Here is a 27,302-nt window from a genome sequence, read left to right on the forward strand (position 1 = left end):
TTAGGCGCCTTCTTCGAGCATAATCTTTGTTAATTTTTACACTGTTCACTTGTCAACATTTGTGCAAAACGCTCTAGATAAGGTTATCCGTGTTTGAATTCTCAAGCTTCTTGGCTTTTCTCGAATTTTATAAAACAGTCTCCGTAGACAAGTTTTATATAATGTCATTTTGTACACGAATAAACAATGTGATTTTGTACACGAAATAATCGATAATTCTCGTGATGACGTAAATTAAACAATATAATTGCTTGGCGGTAATTAACAATAATGAGTCGATCGTCGTGATAAAATAACGTAATTTGTTCTTATTTTTATCTGAAGTCAAAGACATAACGTCAGTGAAAGACAACCCACAGTCTTTGTCGCTTTTCTGTTAGACTCTTTGTTAGGCCTCTGACACGAAACGTTTTACGACTATTAATAAGAAAGTTCGTGACACGATACAGACGCTAATGACCCTTGCATGTGTGTTGGGGTCCTCGTTCGTCTGTCATACGATACAAGCAGTCATTATCAGAGATTACGATTTATGTTTGAAACAAATGTTGATTTATTAAAGAAAGAGGAGGCAGCCATTTGGCTTGAAAAAAAAAACGGTGTTTAAAGGTTATGTGCATATGAGTACACTACTACATTATAATTTCATGGTGAAAAAATGGAAACTGGAAAAAAAGCCCTTTTATCCTCTTGTTCGCCTGTACCTACTGTACCAAGCATCATCACTCCATGCACGTATTGGATACGTCGAGCAGGCATTGAAATCCAGCAAGTTGATAATAATATTAAAACAACATTTGGTATGTCTTACGTAAATATAAAATATTATTTTGATGAACGTTGGAGTTTAAACACCAAGAATAAGTATACTTACTTTAAACAAGCCCAATATTGGCATTCATTTGAGCAACAACACTTCGGCTTAGACCTTAATTTAATAAATAGCTCTCTCCATTTAGTGGGATTGCGACAGATGTGCGTGGAAAATCACAGTGAATAGAAATGTCTGAAGAAACACAATGATTGATAAAAGTATCTTTGTATGACGGTAACATTGTTGGGCGTGCATTTCCGTTTTCAGTACCGATAGAACCACAAGTGCTAATATGCTATATCAAAGTGAAAGTAATATCAATTTATTCTGAACGTTGAAGTGTTTAATTCATACACAAACATGGCGGGGAATGGGGCCTTTATGCCTGCATTTAACCTCTAACATACAGAGGCGGGTGACACTGGCAGTTTGCGAAAAACAGTTTTCCAGATGACATTCGCCCCATATACTGCTCCCGACATTTCTGGCTACCCATAAACTGTACCAATGGAGATCAAAACCTCTATAGATCTCTATCATCTACGAAACTGATGAAACAGACTAACTTTTTTAAAAACTGTACTGATCATACGAGACACCAGTTATCCATTCCAAGAAGTACTGGCCCTATTCCCGTCACATCCTTTTTTTGCCATCTCCATTGACCGAAAATCAAACTTAAACATATGATTCAAAGATCTAGCTTTAGTTATACATTTTACATTTCAAATTCATCAAATTTGCTCATTTATTTTTGATTTTCTTCCAAAGCCTGCAATGTCTATGTGACTTTTTGACTAACCCGAATACATTCTCTTCAGTGACATAGAGAAGCATATCAAACATTCTCAACCTTTGCCTTCAGTTTGTTTGATCCAACTTCCAATGTGAACACGAGACTTACTACCTACAACAATTTTACAGTCTTAAAGTATCTTTATTAAATGTTCGTAATTATTGCTTCATACTCGATAATTTGAATCCTCTGAGTGAATCACGTTTGTTTATAAATTGTTTTTTAAGTAAAAACTACAATCAGATGCCATTCTGTTTAGTTTTAACACTCATCGCTTCATTTCCATTTATTTCATCTGTCATTGGATATATGAAACGTTTTCCCACCGAGGCACAAAGCCACTAAACTTTTTCATCTGATTGTACAGAGTTCAACAAGTGTAATTTCTTCTCCCGTAGAGACTCTAGACTCTTTGACAAGGATTTTAGATTTCGGTCTACTCCAACGTTCGATGAGAACGACTGAAATTCCTGAAAATTGCGGTTCTTGGAATTATTCAGGTTTGTGAAGTTGCCACCATTCTGAACCACGTGATCGTGTGAGTAAGCATGGTTACAGATCAATGGCGTGCTGCTACTGCGCCTGCGCAGCTGATCTAGCAGTTTAACGTCAAGCGTATTTAAAGCTCCATTAAAAGGGGTGATTCCATAAGAAGGAACCATTAAATGGGAGTTGACGCTGTGATTCTCGTTAAATATACCACCCTTTTCGCCTTTCGTCAGCTCTCCGGGAAAAACAATGTTACCGGTACCATGAGTTGCTCGTATCATATTTCTGCAATTCTTCTCGTGCTTACTCGGTGAGGATGGCGCAGAAACAGACGATCCCGGTCGACCAGCCTCTGGAGAAACTAACATTATTTTAGTCTTGCTCCTAACGTTTTCTTGTGGCATCTGTTGAACAGGGTTTTTGGCTGGGGAATCGTCTTCTACCACGTCATTAGAGTCAACATCTGGAACCACCAGCATTTGCGTGTCTTGCTCGGTGACCCCGTTTCGTGAGCTTCTAAAACTCCAGTTTTTCATGTGAAATGCAGAGCGTTTGATGGGTGACTTTAGGCTGCCACCTTTGACGCTACCTCTACCCAGATGACTTCGTGCAAGGCCGGGACTCCCGGGAAGATCGACCGAATAGGCCGAAAGAGACACCGCCGATGACGCCACAGATACTGTGGAGTGCTCACTGCGGGTTTTTAAACTTGAGGTAGTACGTCGTTTCTTCGGTGCCCATTTACACACCATACTGTTATTAGCTTCTGCCATATCCTTGCGCCCGTTCAACCAGAAAGTAACCATTTTACCTTTTCCCTAAAGCAAAAACATACACAGAAATTGATGGATGCTTTTACTAGCCATCAAGTACCGTATTATAATATACCATTATTTAATAATAATAATAATAATAATAATTATTATTATTATTATTATTATAAAGATCAACCGGGCTTGACTTGTGCCTTAACATATTATTGTAAAAACAATACCAATTAAGGCAACTCGTGTAAAATGTTTGCTTTTCTGATTTCTCTCTCCGGTGCATAATCTTAAAGTGATAATAACTCTTCGTTTCGGCCAAAAAATTAATTTTCCTGGAGTAAACAACAATTTTCCCATACTTACCAATGGTTAATGAATCCATTTTTACATGCAAAGTTAGTCCCTGGTTTTTTTCTAAAAAGTTTGGTTTCTTGTTAAAATCTCTTAAGAGATTTTAACAGAGTATAGCCATCAATGGAGGTCACATGGTCTAAAGACAAGCTCAGATATCAGAATAATAGCTATAACAGCCGTTTTTGTGGGAAAACAGAATATATTATATTTTTATGAGTCACTCACAATGTTTTTATTTTGAAATACAGATTTCATACGAAGAGTTATTATCCCTTTAACGTCCACTTTACTTGGCACACCTCGAGGGGGTGCTCGTTTACACAAGTCTACCTTAATCTCTATCTCCCCGCGTCTTTCGATGTCATAGCGTCCGGTGAGTTCCAGTGTCTCCACTGTCTGTGCGCTGGCATGAATCTTCATAGCTACACGGAGGAAGGGAAAGGGTAAAGAATACTGAAGTTTCAACTTTAGCAAACGAATTGATACAGATCATTTAAACTTATTCGTGAATCTTAACAAGAAAGGAGAGGGGGGGGGGGCGCCAAACTTGTATATAGATACAGCAGAGAGGAGACAAATGGCGATGTGACGTCACAAAGAATCACCCCTGCCCCCATGATAGTCCGGTTCCCATTTCCCAGTATTTGCATAGGTAAGCCTCGCCCAAGATTTTGACCCACCTAGGTCAGGCTAACCTTAACCTGTATAATTAAATGGAGGTGGACTTTCTGTTACACGGACCCTCAGTTTCGTCACACTGGCTGAAAGGTGCCTGTAGACACAGGGACAGATAATAGTTCTTCTCTGATTAAAAAAAACGTGTTGTATTATATTTTCGCCTTGCACCCTCTCACAGGAAATGTAATGATTCGCTTAGAAAATAATATCTTTATATAATCAGTATATATAACATCTTTATAGAATTAAATGTGCGGAGAGGAGGAAGAGAAGGAAGGAGTAGAAAATGACCCTGGCTATGCTAAAGATAAATGTACTGTACTTACGGAGCCCATGTGATTCCATTCTGGATGCCGTATTCACTGTGTCACCGAAAAGGCAGTAGCGAGGCATTTTACTCCCGACTACACCAGCTACACAAGGGCCTGTAACAAGAAAAATTAAAAAATGAAAATGCTAATATAGTGCTGATACGTACAATTTGTACAAAGCCACACGCACTGCCAGTATTGTTTGTTCCGCTATGACCAGAAGGAGATTTCGGTGCGACTGAAAGAGCGTCACCCACAGTTTCAGAAGCTGCAGGTCCACGGTGAAAAAGCGTCGTTTCAATAGAATGTGTCCGAGAACGTACAGTCCGTATATTATATAAATCCTCCAAAACGGTATTAACCATTACTTTTTATTTTTTAAATGAAAATCCATCCCCAGGGTCCTGCAAGGGCCGGACACTAAAATGATTAATTCTTAAAATAATACTAAGATGATTAATATTATTCCCATATAATGCCATATATGCTGCCATCTATACGTAAATAGAAAAAGTATTTTGAGAAATGAGAAGGTAGTGACACTATCAATGTGACATTTAATCATTACTTTAAATTAGACTTTCATGATTCATGACGGCTTTTAGTTCTAAACACACACACACACACACACACACACACACACACACACAGAGAGAGAGAGAGAGAGAAAGACAGAGAGAGTATTTCAATTAACGTAACGAATTGATTGATTTTAACAAAGTTTAATTGAGAAGATGCGTTTAGTAAAATCAGATGAAATACGGGTTATAATCCGAGGCAACATTTTCGTGGAATATCGGAAACTTGTTTGATTTAATTGTCGATACAACTTCCGTAGTTCAAGGAAAACTTAAAATGAGTCATCCAGACGCCCAGACCCAAGTCCTAATTGTATTTGATGGTCTGAATACAAAGCCGGGTAGAACATGTACATGGTAAACTTCATGATAGCAGTGCTTAGCTGGAATCGTTTTTAACGGTAACCTCAAATTTATTTCAAAGAAGAGAAGTGTCCTTAGAAAGTATGATTCAAAGGAATTCTTTGTTTCCTGTCACATATAGAACTACGCACACTGTCGAAAGCAGCTTATGGTGTTCAAAGCTTAAATATGAGATTTCTGACAAGCAAAGATAACATCTCTCTCTCTCTCTCTCTCTCTCTCTCTCTCTCTCTCTCTCATTAACAGGATCAAAATATATGCAATAGCGATCACGGGCTTCGTTTTTCAAAAGAGTTTTAGCCAAGTAGACCCATTTGTTTCTTAACGTTAGTCCAATTTTGGTCATATAGCCGCTTTGCTTAACATTCACCTATCAGTCAGAACTTGAAATTATGGCAAAACGTTGTTTTTGTGTTGGTTTACGGCGTTTTACAGAACATGAGCTCGTGAATCAGTCTTTGAGTTAATGAAATACTGTACTTTTAACAGCATCTGGCTCATGCTTCAGAAGCTAATAACCAAGTGGACTGAGGAGAAACATTAACTGCCTGGACTTAATTTACGTTTATCAAAGCGTTTGCAATAACGTTAATGCGTAACACGTGTATCTACGAGAACCGTGCTATTTCTATGATCCATCGAAATTGATTTCATAGACAACATCCTTAACAGAAATACAGTAGTATCATTATACTCAAGGAAATTAATCAAATGATTACTTTGTAACTAAGCTGCGATTCTCAGTCTGTGACAGAGCGAGATTTTTTAGATCTGACCCTTTAAAACGAAAAGTCGTTCTTTCTCCAGAAAACGACTAGAAACAACGTGAATTGACCTGAATAAACACTGCAACATGTACAATGTAAAAACCGCCCCATGTAGTCCTTTCGTCAGGGGTCGTACCAAACAGCTATTTGATCAGTAACGGAAGGGGCTCGTAGAAAAATAATCTCATAAAAAATGATGGAATCAGCAGCTGAGATACCCAGAGCTCCCCACTCAGGGTAACTACAGCGTTTCTTGAAAAAACAAGCCAATATATCAAGTAACGTCCGGATGCCAATATGTTTTATTGATCCTCACCAACTGGAAAGTACATCCATGTACTTTCGGCTTAAAAAAACTCAGGGTAGATAAGAATCTATTCTTCTGAACAACAGTGGGGTATGAGGATTTCGTTGAAATAAACATAAACATTCTTAAAAGTGTCCTGGGGACCGTTCAGAATGAGAAAGGTCGCACTAACTACTAGATGTACGCACTAAGTCCACGTGGACTCTCGCTGAATGTAATCAGACTCACATGCCTTTTCGAATAAAATTAAGAGAAACTGGTTATTAAGCGTGTGTTGAAAAGAAGAGTAGGTATGTTAAACTGTTTGCATTCAGCGAGAGTCCTCGGGGAGTTACCTAGCTGGCGCGACCTAACTTATTCTGAACAGCATCTTAATTTTGTCATTTACTAGTAATATATCTTATAACAGCATATTCTAAATATTATTTCTGGGGGTTAGTATATAGGCCTATATAATGTAAACCGTGACAAAAAGTGTAGAATTCAAAACACATTGGCTAAAATTGTCCGTAACCCTGACCACCCAATCATCGAATGGGATAAATCGGAAGCAATTCTGTATGGTGTAGTGTTTAAAAATATTACAGATAATATTGTGAGGACAGTTTGCCTATATTATTTAGTAAGAACTCACATGGTGTAATTAGAATTGGGAAAGGGGCTGATGTATGATTGAGAAATACTAACCGGTGTGTATGCCTATACGAAGTTTCAGCTGTTCGCTCGGAGCGTGCGGTATGCTCACTTGCTTTACGGCGGCTACCAAATCTATGGCCATTGTGGCTATCTCCTCCGCATGCTAAAACCCAAGAATAATAGGATATTTACGTAGACGTATAAATATTAACTTGACTCATTAACTTGAGTATATAATCTAAGTATATTATTTGACTATGTACAATCTTAATTGGCTCACGCATACTTAAAATACCGGTATATACAAGTACACTACAGTATATACATGTACGGGAACATATATTGAAACATACAGTAGTGAACTTTTTTGTAGTCGACGTCGCGACCAAAAATCAACGTTGAAACAACGTGTGATGCCTGTTGTGTCTGCAGTTACTTTTCAATACAGTTTGTCCTTGAAGCAATATTCCGGTAAACATGACACATATTTTTGACTATCGTAAACGGCCACTTACTCGCTTGGAAGTAATAAAAATCCACCTATAAGTAGAAGCAGTACAATGTATTGATCTGTACTTAATAAACGGATACATATATGAAATAATATACTTTACCATGGTTTAGATATAGAGTATAAGATGCACATGATGATAAGGCATTCAGGATGATGTATAGCTACCCCAGAGGGCTTGTCTTGATCTTGTTGTTTGTATTAATTTTGGTAATTGATCTATTCATCTTATGATCGATTCGATCACTCATTCAACTAAAAACTTGGGTATAATTGGTAAATATTGACGGAGCTTGCATGGATTTGACTATTTCTAAATTCCTGAGTTGGCTTTATCGTGTTTGTTCCAGGTTCTTAAGAAATTAAACCACCCGTGTTCCCATTGTTTAAAACAACGTGCATTTTCCTCAAATACACGTAATGTTGTGTCTGTTTGATGAGCCTAATGTGCTTAGTGACGGATGAGAGCTGCCTTGGGATACAAAACGCTTCCTGTCTTAATCAAAAACAAGACAAGAATTATCGGATCAGAAATTCAAAGTAATTAGGACCTTTTGCTAAACAAAGGCGAGTCGAATGTTTGTGTATTAGTAAGTGCATGTGTCCACGAACAACGTGAAACATTACCATCTTCGAGCTCGCCAAAAAAAAAAGCTGTAAATGGGTTAATAAAAGCGCGTACCACATCATTAAATATACACGAATACCACACACTCGATCACTATTTAATAGCTCCAATGAACATTTATACAATGTAGCATAACACACTTGGCAGACTTCCTAGAAGCAGTCAACATGCTTGGTTAAGGAGTGTACTTTTTGAAAAATGTTCGACTCAAATGGGACGCTGATTAGCAAATAGAGTCGCATTAATATGTGAATTGAATTTCACGGAAGTAATACTAAACAGGATGAAGGGCCACTGAGGGCGTAAATTGGTGTCTTGAGCGTTTGGAACTCTTCTTGGTAAATTACCAGGGTCTTCTTGGTATTTAACGTTTCGTTCCACGCAACGGCAAGTCAATCCATCATCCCGCGTTCTAGCACTTTGCTGCAGTGTGTTTTTAGCGTATACATGCAAGTTTCAAACAAAGTCTAAACCTAGAGGCTTAGCTTCCTATCTTATCCTATCCCTTAGGCTGGTAGACCGTGGCCTAGCTTAGACGGCTAAAATTGCCGACTTTGAGGTATTAGTTTAAAGTTGCATTTGATGCGAGTTCACATTAAATTCTTGCCACTAAACCCGATCAAATGCCACCATTTAGTTTCAAATAACATAACCTTAAGAAATGCCAAGGGGTATGGCCTTATTATTCTCTAAAAAGGATTTATAACAGATATTTCTGCTTTAGTTCTGTGCTACTATAACCCCGGGTTGTTTTCGCAAGCGCTTTTTTATCATTCATTAATACATCACATGGCAGACTTTAACCACTGGAGAGACGGATAATTAGATCAGATTTTCGACCAGATATTTGAAAAAGGTGCTGTTTTAAAACTTTTTTGGCTTAACTAGTGATTAATTCGGTTTATTCTCTGGCATGTGGATCAAATAAACTGGTAGTAGTAATTTACATGCGTTACAGGGAATCTGTGTTCGCTTCATGTGTAACTTCAATAAAAGCGTTGTTTCTTGTTCAATTAACACGTAATTGTATTTAGGTGACATACCAAAAAGACCCATTATCACCATTAAGAGTGACAATGATCGCCAATACCGTCATGGTTATTATGTCCCATTGTGTCTTTATATATTGTTCAATTCAAAGGTGTCATGTGGATTATTTTACCTTTAGATTTCGTTCGGTCCGAGTGAAAATCATTGCGATAATTTCCACGCCAAGTCTCCGTCCGTTTCTAGAATTTCAGATCACTCTACGATACAACTAAAATAATCCGAATGCATTACAAAACTCCTTATTCATAGAAAAAAGAGTCACTTACCATATGGCAAAAAAGAAAACGATTTTTTAACTGAAAAGGCGTTGGAGACCACAATTTTACCACAAGGCGCAATTTCCCTGCCACTAATTGGGTGTTCAATAAGTCTTCAGGGTTCTTTTATATCGCCATAGGCTGATATGTGTCCGCCTACAAGTTCATTTGGAATTGTGATATGCTCACTCCAGTAGTAACTTTGGAAAATTACTCTCTGTCCATGTGTTGCAACAATATAAAATTAAATGAAGTGCCATAGCTGTTATAGTACGGAACGGATAGACAGATCTTTGGCACCTCTGTATTTTGAATCCCACGTACATGCACAGTTCCGTCTCAAATTTCAACACCCCAATGTTCTTCAGTTTCTCTTAATTGTTTTTTTTTTTCTCATCCGCTATTGCCACCTCTATACTAAAAATACTGGAATCCTTATGCAGGTATCTGTAAATCAAAATTACAGTATTGACGCACATCAGGCATGGTCAAATTAAATGTAATGTTGTTCTCTTGTCGCAGCGGACCGTAGTTAATAACTCGCAAGGGGCGATTGAGGTGTCATTTAGATCTTCATTACGGCAGCATTAATATCGTGTATTTCCCTGATACTATAGTCGAGAGAGAGAGAGAGAGAGGGTTATAGAATGGCTGTTTGTCTTCTTGATACTCGTCTTTCTTTTCGGAAAATAATAGCCAAAAATGGATTCTAATGCAATTTGATATTTAGACGTATATAGCAGACTCCTCTAATGGTGCTGCCTTTCAGATCTCCGCTATAATATATGTACAAATTATGAAAAAAAAAATTCAAAAGAAAATCTTGACCAATTTGGACAGTATAACGCCAAGACCGACAGCTATATTGATCTTTTCGTGACATGCTGGGCACATTCATAAGAGTTTATGTCATTTTCATTGAAACATCTTTGATTTACTAAGGCGAACAGATCCTTCAATTTTCTTTTCTCCTCCATTGTAATGGGGCATGTCCGATAAATCGTCAATGGGTATTACAGATTGATTGAAACAAATACCGCGCGAAATTGGCACTCTCGTGCAAAGGTCACCTTCTAGTGACCCCATCAACATCTTCAGAAAGAAAGCAAGGAGAATGTGATCGACGAAAAGAAAAAAGGAAAGAGCAGAAAATGATCTTAAGCCCGTGGTAAATTCTATCTGACACAACTCTCAATTACACATCTGTTGTTAAGCATACAAATGATGTCAGTCTTTGTATTTATCAGACACTTCGTATTACGCGTTATGTCATTTCCCCAGACTACATCAATAAGGCGAGAGGAAATGACTCGGTAACGTATTTATTCCTTGTATTAAGATCAGTCTTCATTTCTTATCTAAGCGCACTATATTGGGATTACAGCCAAGTCAATTGTCGCAGATATTGCTTCCAGGGACAAATGAGACTTAGCAGTATGAACTGATTAGATAAGAAATAGTGATCTTCTTCAGTGGCTCGTCTAGACTTTAGTCATAAATTAGATTTTTCGGTTTGGTTCACTTGCACTACAGAGATAAAATTCAAAGAAAAAAGGTTTGCTGTCAAGCAGAGAAATGGATTTCAATACTTTTCAATGCCGATTGCTACAAAACATCACTATTTTTTATTTTATCTTGAAAACAATTTCCGTCTTTTCCATACGTGTAGCATATGAGGTACATGTACCACTCATTTATCCAGCCAAACCAAACATTTGTTACACCCGTCCATCAATCCTGTTTTTTCCTTCCTTCCTTCCTTCCTTCCTTCCTTCATTCTTTCGGCCCTTTATTCATTCGTTCTTTAATCCATCTATTCACCCATCCATCCACTCATTCTTTTTATGTCCTTTTGCAGTGACGTCAAATTCATCCAATTATTCATACCTTACAGCGCACTTTGTTACTTAACTAATCGATCACTTGTTTCTGATTACAATTCTATTAATTCGATAAATTTTCTGGCACAAGTTGACAATATCCAGTTGAAGTTACCGGTGTTTGCAAGTATAAATATGCATCAATCAATTATGTACAGATGTGAAGCACTGATGATGAACTTATAACGATGCACAAAAGCGGCTGCTATCGTTTTAAATACTTCATCGATGTTATTTAAAGCAATAATCCTAATTAGGCCATATGCATGTGTGTTCAGAAAAGGCAAACACATGTCATTTTTGCCCGTCTATCTACTCTGAACCAGTGAGAGCGTATTCAGAACAGCGGACTAACAGATCCGCGGATCAAATATGGCGACCCGCTTCAAAGCTTGCCGCTTAATTCCCGCTTAGAGACTGAACAGATTCATCGCGGGTGTTACGCAACAAGTATTCAAGTTGGTCGGCCATATTTGACCCGCAGATACGTTAGTCCACTGTTCTGAACGCGCGCTCTTACATGTGTCATTGCCGAAACTATTACTATAGTAGGAGTTGGCTGCTGTGGATGAATATTTTCTGGATTGTTTTTTTCTAGGAACATTTACCAGACTCTTTTAATGCTCTGCCTGCAAATAACTTATCTAGTAGCAATTTCCCACACTGAAAATCACTTCTTCTGTTGGGAGACGATTTTCCCTTTTTTGTAAACTCTTGAGTTTTCGGCATTACACTATCTGTCATCTGTTATGTCAGACAGAACGATACATGTTTAAAAATTCGACTCTTATTAAGTGGCAGAAAACAGCAAAGTGGGGGGGGGGGCACTTCCTTGCTGTGCACGTGCTTACTTTGTAACGAGGTTTTTCTAGTTCTTATAGCTAAAGCCTGTATCGATCATCTAGTTTACGTAACAAATCAACTCTCTCTGAATAGCCCACTCGGGTTGCAAATCAACATACTTTCTTCTTGATAAAACCAAAATTGAAACGTGGCTGCAATAACTAGTTGTGACCGGTTGGGTAAATTTCCAATCTAGTGGAAACCAGATCTGTCTCTCATGTTCCTAAAAACGTAAGCGGTCTGGATACGAGCCTCTGTAATTTGATTATTAAGCAATAACTTAAAATTGATCGCTGTTAACATGCCGTCTGATTTCATTATAATTGAAAATTTGTTGTTCAATTGTATTCACTACACACTTGGTGGACCATTAATCTATGTATTTATTAAATCTTAAAGCCAGGTAACACACAATGTACAAAACATCGTTACAATAAAGCACCCTCTCTCCCCCCCCCCCCCCCCCAAAAAGCCATTACAGGATCCAGACATTCAAGAATGGATTTTTTTGATACAATGGTAAATTGGCAAATGTTGTCTTTTGCTGGAAATCGTATTCGTTCTAACAGTAGAAAAAGGCAAAATGTGTTCTTTTTTGTATAGAAATAAAGAGTTCCCCATCTGTTTTTTTTTTTTCAATAACATGAGTTACGCGATGGGAAATGTCAATTTATTAGCAGGCGGATTAATAAGTTCCGCGTTTGCTGGCACAATGGTCTTTCCTGTACAAATTTGTTATTAGCAGCGTATATGTTATTTGAAACGTAATGTCATATGTACGGAATTTATTTGGCATTGTAATAAGCCGTGGTACCTCAAGGCCAGCGATTCTCTTATTAATTTTCCATCATACCTTTTATCTGAAAGTCCGTTCACTATGGGTTTGTGTCTGTGTTGATGTCGAATATTCTGTCGTGTACTTGTATACGTATTCTAAACTTTGGTGGGCAGTTTAAATTCATTGAATTTTGCTCTCTTCATTATGGGTTTGTATGTGATGAATTCGAATATTCTGTGCCGTGTATTTACCCATTCTAATATAGTCGCTTGTGATATTTATAGTCGGAGGATTTTTTAGAATTTGAAGAAATTCACCAGGATTGTTTTCCTTAAACATGCTAAATTCGAATTAAAAAAAAAACAACGGAAATCGTTTAATGAGATGACATAACGACACCATTCACTGCAAATATAACACAGAGTAAAAATATCTAAAAAAAAAAAGAAAAAAAAAAAAACTCAGGAAATGTAGATTCTTTGGAGCGTTTCCCCGAATATGGTTCGCCTGCATTGTCATAAAAAGGTCACTGTTAATCACTCTTTATGAGATAAGTATATAAAACAGGATATTAAGCGATATACATTGTACAAACACCTAAACGCCTTCTAGATTCAATTATTCGCTACGCTGCGATATCAAAGCAAAATTACTTCGAAATGAGAAATAATTGATTTAGCAGCATTATGTCTTGTGAAGGGTAATTTTGGCACAGGGAAGTCGTTATAATGAAGGTTTTTACGAAACCTGTTGGCAATGCATGGTGTCGACTTAAGCCTACGTAAGTAGAAGGACATCCTTCCTTATATATGATATTAATGCTGGTACATGTAGCATAGAAAATACATACAGGCAATCTTTTCCTGGCTATTATCGACAAAATACAAAACATATGTTACCTTGTTTTATTATTTCATTCTCTTATTTGTTGGTGGAAAATGGACGGGAAGACGGCAGACTGAGTGGAGAACCAAGGGTCTATATTTTTTTTGTCTGACTTTATGAGAGAATCAAAACAACTACATATTCACACTGTGAACCGCACATGAGTTCGTGTCTTCGACTTCCTGTGTTCCTTAAGGCAGGAATTGTCCGGAAGTTTTAAAAATATAAGTTGGTTTTCTTGTCTTTGTCAACAAAGTGAACGCTTAGATGATGATGAAACGGTTTTCGGTATCGCAATAGTAGAAATTAATTTCCTTTGAACAAATGAAAAAGGGCAAAAACCCGGATACAGGGATTGATCGCTCGCTGATCTTTTCACTTATATGACAGATGCAGGTGGTGTACGTTTTCCTACTCGTGCTTTGGAGAATTACTTAACCCAATTTTTTTTTCTTTCGAAGATCGAGTTCAGTAAGCAGTAAAATTCCCTGTATAATAAAAAAGTCGATTTGTGTACCAAAGTAATTTACTGAATGTCGTCTGTGTTGTTTACTATTTTCACCATTATTAGTCTCCAAGAATGATCACGAGATTTCAGTTTACGCGGTGTTAGTGTCATAATGCATAGTCAAGTCAAATGATGCAAAACCACGTGATCTGATTTATTTTTATAGCTGGCCAACACAGAACGTCATTAACGATATTATATAACGTTACCATAACGTTTATATAACTAAAAAAAACGTTATGGTAACGTTATAAAAAGTTTTGTGTTTGGTGGGTAGTTAAATTTGAAGCGACTGTAGTAGATTTCCTGTAGCACATTCATGTATAAACGATCTCTACTGTAGTTTCTTAAGCGATTCAAATAAAGTCGATGTGCCAAATTATAATCAAGTCAAACATTGAAAATCCAGTTGACCTTTCTCTCATGTTTTTGTTAATGAACTATCCCATCTATATACACAATATCAATAAGATTCGCAAAAAGGTGTACACAGATATTGTAAACCGTGGCCTGGATGTGTTTTAAATAACACACACACACATACACACACACACACACACACACACACGTATATGATAACACGCACATATATATAAATATAAGATATGACAATGGAATAATATTATGAAAAATATAGAGGAGGGAGTACCTACCTTGTTTCCGTTTCTGTCAGGGACCCCACTTGCCACCATGTAGGCATCACCAATGGTCTCAACCTTGTACACGTCGTAGGTGTCAATACGGGCGTCGAACGTGGAGTACAAACTGTTCAACATGTCCACCACCTGCATTGGTGTCGAGATGGCCGACATTTCCGTGAAACCCACAATGTCAGAAAAATAAATGGTCACAGAATCGAACAGTTCCGCCTCGACTTGCTTCGTTTGTTTCAGTTGGTTTGCCACGGTTTTGGGGAGCATTTGATACAAGAGGTTGTCTGTCATTTTCTTTTCTTTGTTTAGTTCGATCGTTTTTTCGTGCAGCATGCGAGAGTAGTTGAAGATCCACTGGCTCATGCGGTTGACGAGGTAGACAACTATTGGAAACAGGCTCATCGTTACGAACGCCACGATGATTTTGATGGCGATGGACCGATGTAGGGCATCCGTCTCTGCCTCAATGGTGTCCATTAATACTCGATGGACATCCCGACTCGTGGTGACCACCTCCGTCATCAGGTCGGTCATATTCGTTAACCACTGAAGAGCGCGGGCATTCTTCTCGTGGTCAGAAGTATTGGAATAATCATCGGTCATCGAAACACCGAAACAATTTCCGGTCTGTTTTTCAATGGCTGTCAAACACGGGTTGCTCTTGAGCATGTTTATTGAATATGGTTTTGTACTTGGCAAAAGAGCAAAGAACTCTCTCAAGTTTTCCCTGATCAGATACCCCATGGATACAAACTCTGGGTACATCTCTTGAATTTTAGTCGTGCCAACGTCACCGTGCAATATCAACATTCCCAATACAAGCTGCCTTTGTAGGTATTGCTCTGTTAGTAAGATGTGTCTGTAAGCTGAGCACGTTGGGTGAATGACAGCGCTACAAATCCCGTCCCCGGAGGAGTCCCTAAAGGTACCGTATCCCAGACACGGAGACAGGCGATTGAGGTAACTGGTCAGATTCTTGTATATACTGTAAATGTCCTGTAAAGAGGTACCTTGGCTGTTGGTGTTATTGTTACCAATATCAGGGCTGTTCTTCTTGCTATTGTCCATGGGATTGGTAGTGATTAGCTGTATGAGGTAATTTAAGTATTTCACCACATTTTGAGAGAATCGTTCCGACAAAATCTTAGAAATCAAACCATCGCTGACTTCATCTATCTTGACATTGGACGGGTCCGAGATATTTGTGCAGTACGTCGACGAAGTATTCTTTCTGTCACCTATCAAAACGTCACAAGCGTGAACGTTTAAGGCTCTGTGGACGTTGCGCTCAAACGTCAAAAAAATATCACAAGCGTTCAGCGCCCTAGCGACGTGGTGCGACTTGTCAGCCATTGTTTGGTTTCTGTTAAAGTCCAAGAACACGATGGTGATTAACCCGATGGTTGACAACAGACAAAGGGAGAGAACCTTGACGCATACCCATCTCTTACCGGAGTTTGTCGTCAGGTTAAAGTTACAGTGCCCATCGGTCTCTAGAGCGTCTATGGGGAACACTGTACTCCTGCTGGCTCGACTGGCCCTTCTGGACTGGGGGCTGGGCATCAGTAGTTCAATACCCTCGTCAACGTCAATAGTAAAACGACCCATGTATGAGCAACAAAACTATGAACTCTGACTGGTGATGGTGCAAATTGTTCTGTGACTGTGACACGCACAGCGCCGTAAAGGGGCACATATTAGTTGATATCGACTTGCTGAAGATTTAAGAAGAACTTATTGACGTATTGGCTTAGATGAAAATGCATGAGTGTTTATGGTATAATGCCAAACTGCCTTTCTCTAGCACTGACGACAATTGATGCCTACCTCATTCGGGACAATTCCTGTTTCTATCGAGTAGAGAGGTAGTCCTAATCCATTTGTCAATAAACTGATTGATGAAAAGTAAAATTTGGAAATAATTACCTCTACAAATTGGTGTTTGCCGTCAACACAGTCTTGCCTATTCCCATCTACTAGTGATATTGATATCGATTGATAGTAACGGTTGACTTCGACGAGCTGCGTTAGTATTCGTACACACACGTCTTTTATCAATTCATCACCCAGCTATGCTTGGCAGCCGAGTATCTGAGTGAAGGTTTAACTTTTTATGTAAAAGTTGCTGTACACGTGGTTTTGCCTTTCAAATCCTACGGACACGTCTAGAAGCTGTTACAGCGTGACAGGGACTGGTTTGCTATTCAAATTCACTTGGTTTACAGTACGGTAATTGGACAAAGCTCCCCGTAGAGAGAAAACACAGTTGCGACTGCCCAGAAGATAAACCCTTTATTAATTCTGTCACCTAGGGTGAAGCCGGCGTGTTAAAACCCAATCAGCTTGTCGGCATGCGGCTTCTGGAGAGCACTGGTGGCCCCTGACAGTTGCAGAGGACTGACAAGCAGCTTATCATAGCAGTTTACTGAAATAGAACATATCACAATTTAATCGTATTTGGAATATCAATAAATAAAATCGCATTTTCACCCTAATGAAATGTAATAACCCCGGGAGTTTCTTTTCTCTGTCAAGATTGATATATTACAATCGTGTCGTTTTCGCCACCCGATACCATGTAAACAACAGAAAGGAAATAATTTAAACATTTCATCTAAATGACATTAGTACACATACATGTACATCTTCTGAGAAACCAGTTGTAATTTTATTAAACGTCCATGCATGCCTTGCATTAAGAGGTGCATTTGCATAGCCTGCGCTGTTTCCAATCATTTCCAAAGCAGGCACATCCTTCCGTCGTGATCTGATATTAGTTGGACAATGTCACATAAGAAAACAGACACAGGGTAACTGCCGGTCCGACAGGTCATGGCCGCTTTAAATGCCAAAGTACCAGGCAAAAGTTTTGATAGGTGCAGGTGCTGTGAACTGTCAAGGTTTTAGTCAATATACAATACATTATGAGAAATCACATTTGTACGTAGAATAACGGGATTAGACAGACAGGGATTGTTCAGACAGGCAGAGAATTGGGAGACCTTCAGATTTCTTGGAGTTTGAGTGCAACTCCTCCAGACTTTCAGTACTTCCCCGTGTCTGTGATAAGCAGCGAAAAATGTTTAAAACGTTTTATACGATTGTTTCCTCTATAAAGTAACCTCTTGTACCACTTTTTTATTTTTATCCTACCTTTGTAAACGTCTGTCTTATATTGAGTTGTTAATTCATAGAAATAAACATTTGACCGGAAAATGACTAAAACCGACGAGTCAACATTTGTTACGCTCTCTGTTTCTCCATTTTTTTCATTGGAGTATCTTACTTAGGTTCCGATCTTCTTGGCTTATTTCCAAACAAAGGCAAAGTCATACCACATTGACAGCTCTGGTTTGGAAACCAGGGCTCCGTATCTCGAAAGGTTCGCTATGTTGCGCACGTGCGCAAGCGTCTCGATTCCATAACTCGCCCATACTCGTCCCATATAATACATTGTAGCCTCTATTTGATAGAGCGATTCGCAATACGCGATGCTTTCGAGATACGGGGCCCTGGCTTACTGTATTGTGAAGACATTATTGACTGGCATTTTTGCGTCTTTCCAGATAATAGCCGAGCTAAGTGGACTTGTATCAGCTTGAGGTGATAATAACTGACGGCCTGCAGTAGAAAAGTAGAACTCGTTCGCTTTCAGTTTGTCTACAAATCAGCCGAACTGGTGTTATGGGCAATATAATAGCTTTTTGTCCTTGCTTGCTTACGCACGTTCTGTAGGATATGTCATTACAGTCATGGTCTAGTAGCGCCATTATTGTCAAAAGCTCTAATTCATTGCGAATATATTCTTAAGGTTTTCTGTAGTTTTATTGGTCTCTTGTCACGCGGTCCATTTGTTCCAACAGATATCTTTACTTGAAGTCACTTTCACAAAAGATGTTGATTAGAGTTAGTGAAACGAATTTCTGTTGTAGGTCTTGAAGTGATAAACAACCAGTCCAAGTCGTTCATAGGGTATTTTATTCGCGAGTTGATATATAATTCTTTTAAAGTAGATTATACATAAAAATGCATGCAATATGCCGATATTTGCTATTCTTTAGCAGTGCACATGGGCGGAACAAATGCTAAAAATAAATATTAAAACCACGTAGTCCTTTTACTGTATCATTTTATGTTATTGACATATGCGATTATTTTCAAATATATATGCAATAGCTCTACCTCAGCTCTTCTGCTTTCTGTGAGGTTCAGGTGCCTTAGCATTGAGGGTTGATCGGTTCAGCTCTTTTCTTTGGGCTTTTAACTATCTTAGCTGCTGCCCGTGGGGACAGGGTATCATTAGACAACCCACGGAAAAGTGTCGCACCTAGGAAGGTCGGTTAGTGTTTAATGTAAACGAGCCTTTGGTTTATAGCTTCTGATAATGTTTCTCCAGTTGGCTGGCTTCCATATAATTTTTACTAGCACTAATTCGCTCGCGTAGTATCTAGCTATCTGCGTTGGAGATCTCATTTCCAAGAAATCATAAAGGGAAGGATCTTTAGAGAATGTTTGTCGTTAAAATGCCGTTACAATATTATTAAGACGTGTATCTAAAATCAAGTGTTTTTATTGAAAAAACATTCTTAACGGAAAGTTGTTATCTAGCAAAGATTTTGAAAAACAGGCAACTAATTCCCTGAAGACGGAAATATAAGATTTTTTAACAATACTTAGCACACAATGTGTTCCCTTAATCTGATTGCATTCAGCGAGAGTCCCCGCATCGATCAAAGTGGGCCAATAGCTTTCGTAGGATGCGCCCAAAGAAGAACGCCTTTGTGCAAACTGTTGGTAGGTCTATTTCAATTGGAACTCAGGCAGGACGTCACACCTTTGATCTCAACTACTGTTCTGCTGAACTGAGCACAGGGCCATAGCCAAGGGGGTTGTGAGGTTTCGAAATAACCACCCTGTTTTGCCTGGAAAAGGTCCACTCTGTGTAAAATTTGATCTAGGTATACGGAGGTTTCACTGGAAAAGGTCCACTTTTTCAGAAAAAGAACCCCCTCCCCTCTTTAGAGATTGCTGGCTACAGACCTGGAACATCCCAAGAATCGGGATCAGTTCATTCTAATGTGTATATATGATACGTAGCACAAACCTTTCAAGGTCCATAACAATGATGGCGTCTTCTCGTAAAGCTGTGGTTTGCTTCTGCACTTGTATCGGTCATTGGTTCTTTCGCAATTTCAGTAAGTTTACGAAACTTTGGCAGCCATGTCTCCAAGACTTGACAACTCTTACTGGTTGTTCTTCCGATTGTAAGACAAAAATGATTCTGTTGCTTCTTTCCTCTGGTCTCCGTTCTTATATGATCGCTTTCCAAGGAAAGCCAAGCGCAAAACTAATTAATGCTCCCTCATGTGGTTTTACACGTACAATATTTCTGGTACACACTTCTGTTTTCTTTTGTATGTAAAGCACGTTTAACCCGATTTTTCAATTATCTGTCAAACTAGCAATTCGGAAAACAACTTTATGCCGAGTAGCTCGAGAGGTACTAAGTGAAATTTGCACTAAGCACTTATCACTTTCAGTAGTCTGCACACGTCGGAGACCTTTTTCCCGTGTCCTTGCCCTTGCACTAGTCTTTGAAGTGGATGATACCTGCTGATCAGTCAGTTTGGATTTCAAAAAAATGCTGTCACGGCTAGCGTACCCTGTGCAACATTATGCACACTGTCCTCCTTTCCCAGCTTTAAGAAATCTATACACACTTTGATTAAAGGTCAGTGCTACATGTACGTCCCTAGGTTCACAACGAGCGTCCAGCAAACAGTGGTAAGTTAAGTGATAACGTAATTAATCAATCCTACACCGTCTTCCTATTTCAATTAAATAACCCACGCAGTACTCGGTCTAACAGCCAGCATTTCATCAAGTTTTCTGTTGACTGTTTTTAAATTAACCATTTTTAAATTAAAATTCATTTTTGTTATTGTCAGTTTGTTGAACACACATGTTTCAATATGGCGATTGAACTCGGTGTCGATATGTGCTGACAAGTTCCCTGTGGATTTATTGCTTTAAATATTACCTGAATAGATGGGTATTATAATTAGACTACAGCTTCCACATGTTAAGTCCATGTTTTGATTAAAATGTTTAATACGGATATGCTAGGTATTTAATCATTACTCAGCACGCGGTCATCAACGAAAAAACCACGTCAGAGACAGTACATTTAATAAAATTCATATGGGGCCAAGATTACTGTCATTAACAACAAGAATAACAACAACAACAACAACAATAATAATAATAAAGTCACATATCATTGTTACATGGTGCATCTTTGCAATGATTTGAACTTTTAAAATTCTAATGAATGCAATTGTACGCTGCATTCAACACATTCTTTTAAAACCATGGACAAAACGCAGCGAACTTTGAATCTTAATATTTCCTACATATTTCCTATAATTCAATGCACTGCACATTTCTTCTTAGTACATGAAAAGTCGGCAACTTAACTAGTTTTGGGTCAAAATAATAAATAAAATAATTTGAAACTTCCATATGTGCAAAATTTGTTGTCCAAAATTACAATTCTGAAATGAAATGTGCGTTACATTAATCCGATATAAGAGGACATTTGCACCATTTTTTGTTATAAACAAATTCCCGTCTCGTCTGAACCAAGTCTTTCACTGTCATTCTTTATAATATCATATCTACATGTGCATCACGGACTTACAGCAGTACTTAATGTCTGCTCAATCTTACCTTAGCGTATCACTTTCCGCTCTATTGTGTTTATCTGGAAACCTCTAGCCACAACGCTGAACAAAGCAGAGCACAGTCTGTTCCGCTGTACCAACGATTTGCTGCTTGCGCAACGTATTCTGGAACATCCGCTCTCTTTTATCTAATTTCCATCTTATCACTGACGTTGTCAATCTACATTTTAGCTTATTTCCGCTGGAACATGACCGTGGTAATCCACAAATTAACCCATTTCGTTAATAGATAATATGCCTTGAAGGTTAGAGTGTTTGAAAAGACCGCCAGAGATCTGAGAAGGGTTGGTTTGTTGAACACACATATCTTGATATAAATGATAATTACTTAAAAGGCCACTTGTCTCCAAAGAGATTTTTATTTAGAAATCTTGTGATCTACGTCAATGAGTGGTTAATTAATTGGACTTTTTCATAGAGAATACTAAATTAAAGATGCCACCCCTCCGGCTCAGAGCCTATATGTATATGCTCTGCAGTTCCTAGAAATAACTTTTCCCAATACAATGAGTGCAAGAAAATTGTGACCTTGACATTTTATGCCTCAATCTGTAAGTGAGAGTAATTAACTAATGCCTTTAATTTACTCACTCACTCTCTCTCTATCTCTCTCTCTCTCTCTCTCGCGCGCGCGCGAGCACACACACACATAATGTCATTTGAGGCCCGTGTATTTTCCATGCATCTGTATACGAAAACGTATTTTTGCGTAATAAAGCTATTCAATAATTCAGACGTAAGACATTTAATGGACTATGTCAAATTAAACCCAGACAGCATTCTGGATATACCTGTGGCCTTGAACCTCTACCCCTCCCCCGCCCCCTCCCCCCCCCCTACTCCGTACCAGTCCTTGAACGCAAAACAAGTTTGCCACAAGGTAATAGGCCTACCTACAAGACCCTGTATATAATACACTATAATCTCTAATACAGTGAGTATCCAGCGCTAATTAGAAACAGACAATACTACTGGGATATTACCGTTTGAAGAGTCACCTTGGGACATCTACCTACAGGCCCTCTTGTTTATTTCACAATGGATACGGGTGCTCACTTCTTCATAACATGCAAGTCCAATTTGTGATGTACTTAAACTGGTCATCTAATTACATGTACATACCTTTATGTCTTTGTGTAATTTCACTTTATTTGCCTGTTGGTGTAATATGTGAAGTACTTATACAGGTGCCTATATCAAAACACCTGTATGATCTTTCCATAATGAGTATTGAAAAGCGACAACTTGCCTGTGGTTTCCCCTCTTTTAATTTCCCCTCTTATCAGTACTCGTTCATGTAAGTCCACACTGAGCAGGGAAAAATATAAATACAATGCAGTGAAATTGTCCCTTTGAAAATGTTGCAATCATTCCAGTCGTCGTTATATACACAAAAATTTTTCTTAGCCAGTTTTATGCTAAAAAATATTTTAACTTTTAATGATCGATTTAAATAACGAACAGATAACTTGGCAGGTATACAAGTAAATATACATAATGCTTATAATACCAGTGCAGTTTTTGAGTCTAGAAAATAAATATTATCCAAAAGTACAACTGACACGAGCGTAGGCACACCGGATATTACGAATTCTGGATCCCGGATTCTGAATCTGGCGGCAATATTCCTCAATCAAAAGCCATGATTGCACTTCGACTTGGGCTGTTATCATCTCTGGTGATTTAATTTGCTGATCACCGGTAACGCATAATGTACATGTCATTTAACAGATATCGCGTACCCGGAAATAACTTGCCCCTTGTCACTTAAAAACAAACATTGATAATCCTTTATCGGAGAATTTTAACTTTTAATGATGTTTCGTGAATAAATACTAACACACATGTCGCGTGTTATTAGTGCGTATGTGAGCAGTTTGTTACTGCTTAATACAATACATGTTAATGTTTATCTATCATATATCTTTTTATTTCACTCTCTGGCATGGCAACTAAAACACTTAAATTTGTACACCAAGGTAATGACTGTCGCTATGGCTACATGTATAGCCAAAAAACAATTGATTAAAAGCCCAAGTTCACTTTTTTGATTGACAAAAACTGAACAACATCATTAAAGAAAAAAAAATTGACACAATGATGACAATACTGCTTTGGTAAGTGATCTATTAACTGATAAAAACTTCAAAATTACTTTTTACACAGTAAGTATACATTATTTGGGAGGCCCTGAAACCGGTGTTAAAGATAAATAAATTCTGTCAATAATATCCCAATATATTTTTGTTTTGGTGACAGCGATTTAGTAATTACTTGTCATGATATACCGACTCAGACTTATTTACAAGAATTTTATAACAGCTACAACTGTGTTACCAAAAATAGAAGAATAATCTTCCCATTATCATCAGAAGCCACACCAGAAGCAATTGGAATCTCACCTGGGTCAGCTTACATGTGGTCAGGTTATATAACTTAGGCAAGATTTCCTTGGCCTTCAGACACGATGACAGTGGGGTTCTTAAAGCTTCCAGCAACGACTGGTTGCGCATTATTAAATAATACTTCGAATCTCATTTCCCACCCTAGAGCTGCTTAACTTAATACTTAATACTGTTTATTGTTGAAATATACCGTTACCTTGGTAGATGAGTGTGTCTGCTTCCCATCTTGATTGCTGGATCCCCGCACCAGTCGTTCAATTTCCCTCTTCCTTGATCTCTTGATCAAGTCTCGAATAAATGAAGGACGTCTACTGCGACACTATGTACTGCAGATCCTAACGAGCTAGGCGAGGCTAGAGGCAGAGCCCGAGGCATGATTCTAGTTGAACATAGATGTAAGGGCGCATTTGATCGTTTCGCCTTATTTTTTTTCCATCTGGATAATTCAGAACCAAGGAAACACTAGACGAGCCAATTGAATTGATTTCTTATGACGTTAGTCCTAAGCCGCTGTGATGACGAACTTGTCCAGTTTTGCACCTCAAACTTGTTTACATGAAAATGAATGCCACTGTTTTACAATGATTTTGGCATTTTATCCTAAAAAATACTTGCTTCATTATACTTTGACCCCCAAAAAATCCTATGTAACGTTGTTGTTTAAATAAGGGAGGGATATATGTCTTTCAAAGCAGAATATCATATAAAAATCAATGTGAAATCCATATTGTCAGGCACAGAACATAGGAACTTGGGAATAATCCTATTGATAATTGTAATAATTGAAATAGCATAAAATAAATGATTAATTCAAACTTGAACAGTAGGGGAGACCGGGGCTAGTTGGACCCCGGGGTAAGTTGACCCCCCCCCCCCCCCCCCCATCCCCACATCAAGTCTCTTTAATAAAGTTACTTTAAGATGCTAAATTATTTCATTTGGACTCACTGCCGATGCTTTCTTAGCACTATTGGATACGGTCACTTTACAAAATGATGTGATCTATTATTTTCCCCATAGTTACTTAGTCATAAATTGATGGAGGTCCAACTTACCCCGGGGTCCAACTAGCCCAGGTCTCCCTACATGTATCTATACCCGTGCTACTGAATATGTGAAATAAACATTCACCTCTTAATGAGCATGGTGTGTTTACTTTCATACTTATATGACAGGAGTGGATGGAGGCCGTCTTCTGGGTCTTCCGGAAAACGGACAGAATTTTTAAAGCTTCGTTATGTATGATATCTATGGAAGATGCCAATAAAACACATTTAAAACGTGACTATGAAAAGCAATCCGCGTTTTAAATATCGGCATTAAATTATTTTTCATCCTTAGCCGAGCGATTAAGAATGCTTACAGTATAATAACATTACCAGGATAGTCTCCACTTTGTGCTTTAATTACTCAGAATTTTAAGTGATTGCCAGCCAAAAGTACACATAGGCAAGTCAGCGCATATGTTTATTTTTCGTACCTTTCACTGAGAAGTGCGGCCCTCTGGCAGTGTTACGATCCACCGTTTTTCGAGGACGGCCGTCTTGAAATGATCCCATATCGCCTGTAGTATCACAATGAGAATTCAAACTAAATTTGAGTTGAAGGGGAGATAAAATCATTGACTTTATTAACCTCTTTTCAGGCATAACGTCCAGACTACAGAGAAAACTATGGTTTTTAAAGGAATCCAACGATGACCAAAGAAACCAGTGGGAATATTGATCCAAAAGTCAGTCCCGTATATCATTCAGAAACAGACTTGATGCATTGAAATGTTTCTGACTGGTGCCATAATTATAAAGCCGGCTAAAGCCATCATTAGCATACAAATAACTGACAGAATTAATAACAGCGGGAGGTAGACTGACATATTGGTCGCTTTCCGCCAAAGAAAACTTCCTAGTCATCTAAAGCGGTTGTTTCTGTAAATTATATTGATATACTGTAACTGGATACGTTACATGCACAAACAAACAGATGAAATAAAGAAAGAAAGAGAGAAATAAAGAAAAAGAAAGGAAAGAAACGGAGAAAGCAAGATAGAAAAAAGGAAAGGATGAGAAGGAGAAAAAAGAGTGAAAGAAAGAATGAAACAAACAAACAAAGAAACAAGGAGAAAACGCCTGCTGCTCTGTCCTCATTTCTCTGTCAATTACATGCGCCACACACTCGGCGTGTGCTTAGCGCTTTTCAAGCCCTTCTGCACGTTTCAGCTTGCTTATTATGCAGATAGGGCTGGATGGACTGTGAAAAACTGGTCTGGCCAGTAGATATTACACAAACACGCGTGCGAGAAAGAAAAAGAGAGTGAGAGAGATGGGAGAGAGGGGGAGAGATAGAGAAGGGGAGATGAAAAGAGTGAGTGGTGAAGGCAAGGAATAGAGATAGAGATAGAGAGAGAGAGAGAGAGAGAGAGAGAAAGAGAGAGAGAGATCCGTACCAATAATTGAATCTGGTTGGGCAAAACATATACGCAAATGTTATAAATGTAAATAGCTCATATTCAACTTTTCTTTTGTCCAGATGACGTTATTACATTGTCGATATCAACGTGCATGTATGTTAATGACGCGATAACAGATGTTCTGCACGTTGTGAATAATATCTTGTTGATCAAGTCCAGGACACTGTATAATGTTGTAAAAAGATGAATTGAATATGATGCAAAAATAATCTCATCAAGTCTTTTCCAGTTGCTTTGAATTATAAATTTTTTTTTGAGTTGCTTTGATAACTTTATTATCCATTTTCAACATATTTACCTGCAAAATATAAAGTAACGCACAAAAGTGTATTTTAAAAACAACTTTTTTGTCAATCACCATAAATAGCCAGCCAAGAAGAATACCAAATAACAATAATATAATGACTGTATGGCAACATTCTGAAGATCATATTTTGAATGCAGTGCAGCAATGCTTAGAACTGCAAAATAGATTCTAGACGCATGATTTTAGCCACTGTTAGTCAATTCGAGGATAAGGGACACTATATCTGAGATTTGAATAAATTGTTAAAATGCTGCCTTTCAAATGTAAATCTTAAATATCAACTAGTAAGTAAAAACAACTTTTAGGGTGACGTGCCTTTTTTAAATTTCTTCACGCACTTATGAAAACCAATAAATGTCTAACATGTTAATGTCGAGCTCATATCTTCTGAGAAACATTTCTCAACACTCACTAATATCAACAAATAATTGTCTTATTTATCGAGCTCATCTTTTCTGAGAAATTGTAGGGCAACGCTTTTCGACCAACAAGCGTCGCTTTAATCACTAAACAGTGTCAGATGACGG

At 38.2% G+C, this 27,302-nt stretch overlaps 1 protein-coding gene across 2 annotated transcripts; it reads right to left on the bottom strand.

Moving 5' to 3' along the window:
• Window positions 1-1,107: 1,107 nt before the first annotated feature.
• Window positions 1,108-22,389, bottom strand: LOC106174850 (uncharacterized). Of its 2 annotated transcripts, XM_086995812.1 has the most exons (7): window positions 19,958-22,389; window positions 16,780-17,278; window positions 14,854-16,568; window positions 6,912-7,023; window positions 4,225-4,323; window positions 3,551-3,642; window positions 1,108-2,917 (listed from the first exon to the last, which is right to left on the bottom strand). In XM_086995812.1, the coding sequence occupies exons 3-7, from the start codon at window positions 16,459-16,461 to the stop codon at window positions 1,952-1,954; spliced, it is 2,877 nt and encodes a 958-aa protein (XP_086851938.1). In that variant the 5' UTR covers window positions 16,462-16,568; window positions 16,780-17,278; window positions 19,958-22,389; the 3' UTR covers window positions 1,108-1,951. The 2 variants fall into 2 exon arrangements, with proteins under 2 accessions (XP_086851938.1, XP_013412014.2); XM_013556560.2 differs by having other exon boundaries at window positions 14,854-17,278; window positions 21,583-22,389.
• Between the last annotated feature and the right edge of the window lie 4,913 nt (window positions 22,390-27,302).

Source organism: Lingula anatina, chromosome 9, assembly GCF_051362555.1.
Source record: "Lingula anatina isolate TDL-2025a chromosome 9, LinAna3.0, whole genome shotgun sequence".
Classification (NCBI taxonomy): Eukaryota; Metazoa; Brachiopoda; class Lingulata; order Lingulida; family Lingulidae; genus Lingula; species Lingula anatina.

Bases quoted from the DNA above. Each gene is read 5' to 3' on its own strand.
- LOC106174850 (XM_013556560.2), bottom strand. From the start codon at position 16,461: ATGGGTCGTTTTACTATTGACGTTGACGAGGGTATTGAACTACTGATG. The intron at 7,024-14,853 runs GTAGGTACTCCC...CTTGGGTTTTAG, and splicing joins CTGACAGAAACGGAAACAAG to CATGCGGAGGAGATAGCCAC. The intron at 4,324-6,911 runs GTTAGTATTTCT...TTCTTGTTACAG, and splicing joins TCGTATAGGCATACACACCG to GCCCTTGTGTAGCTGGTGTA.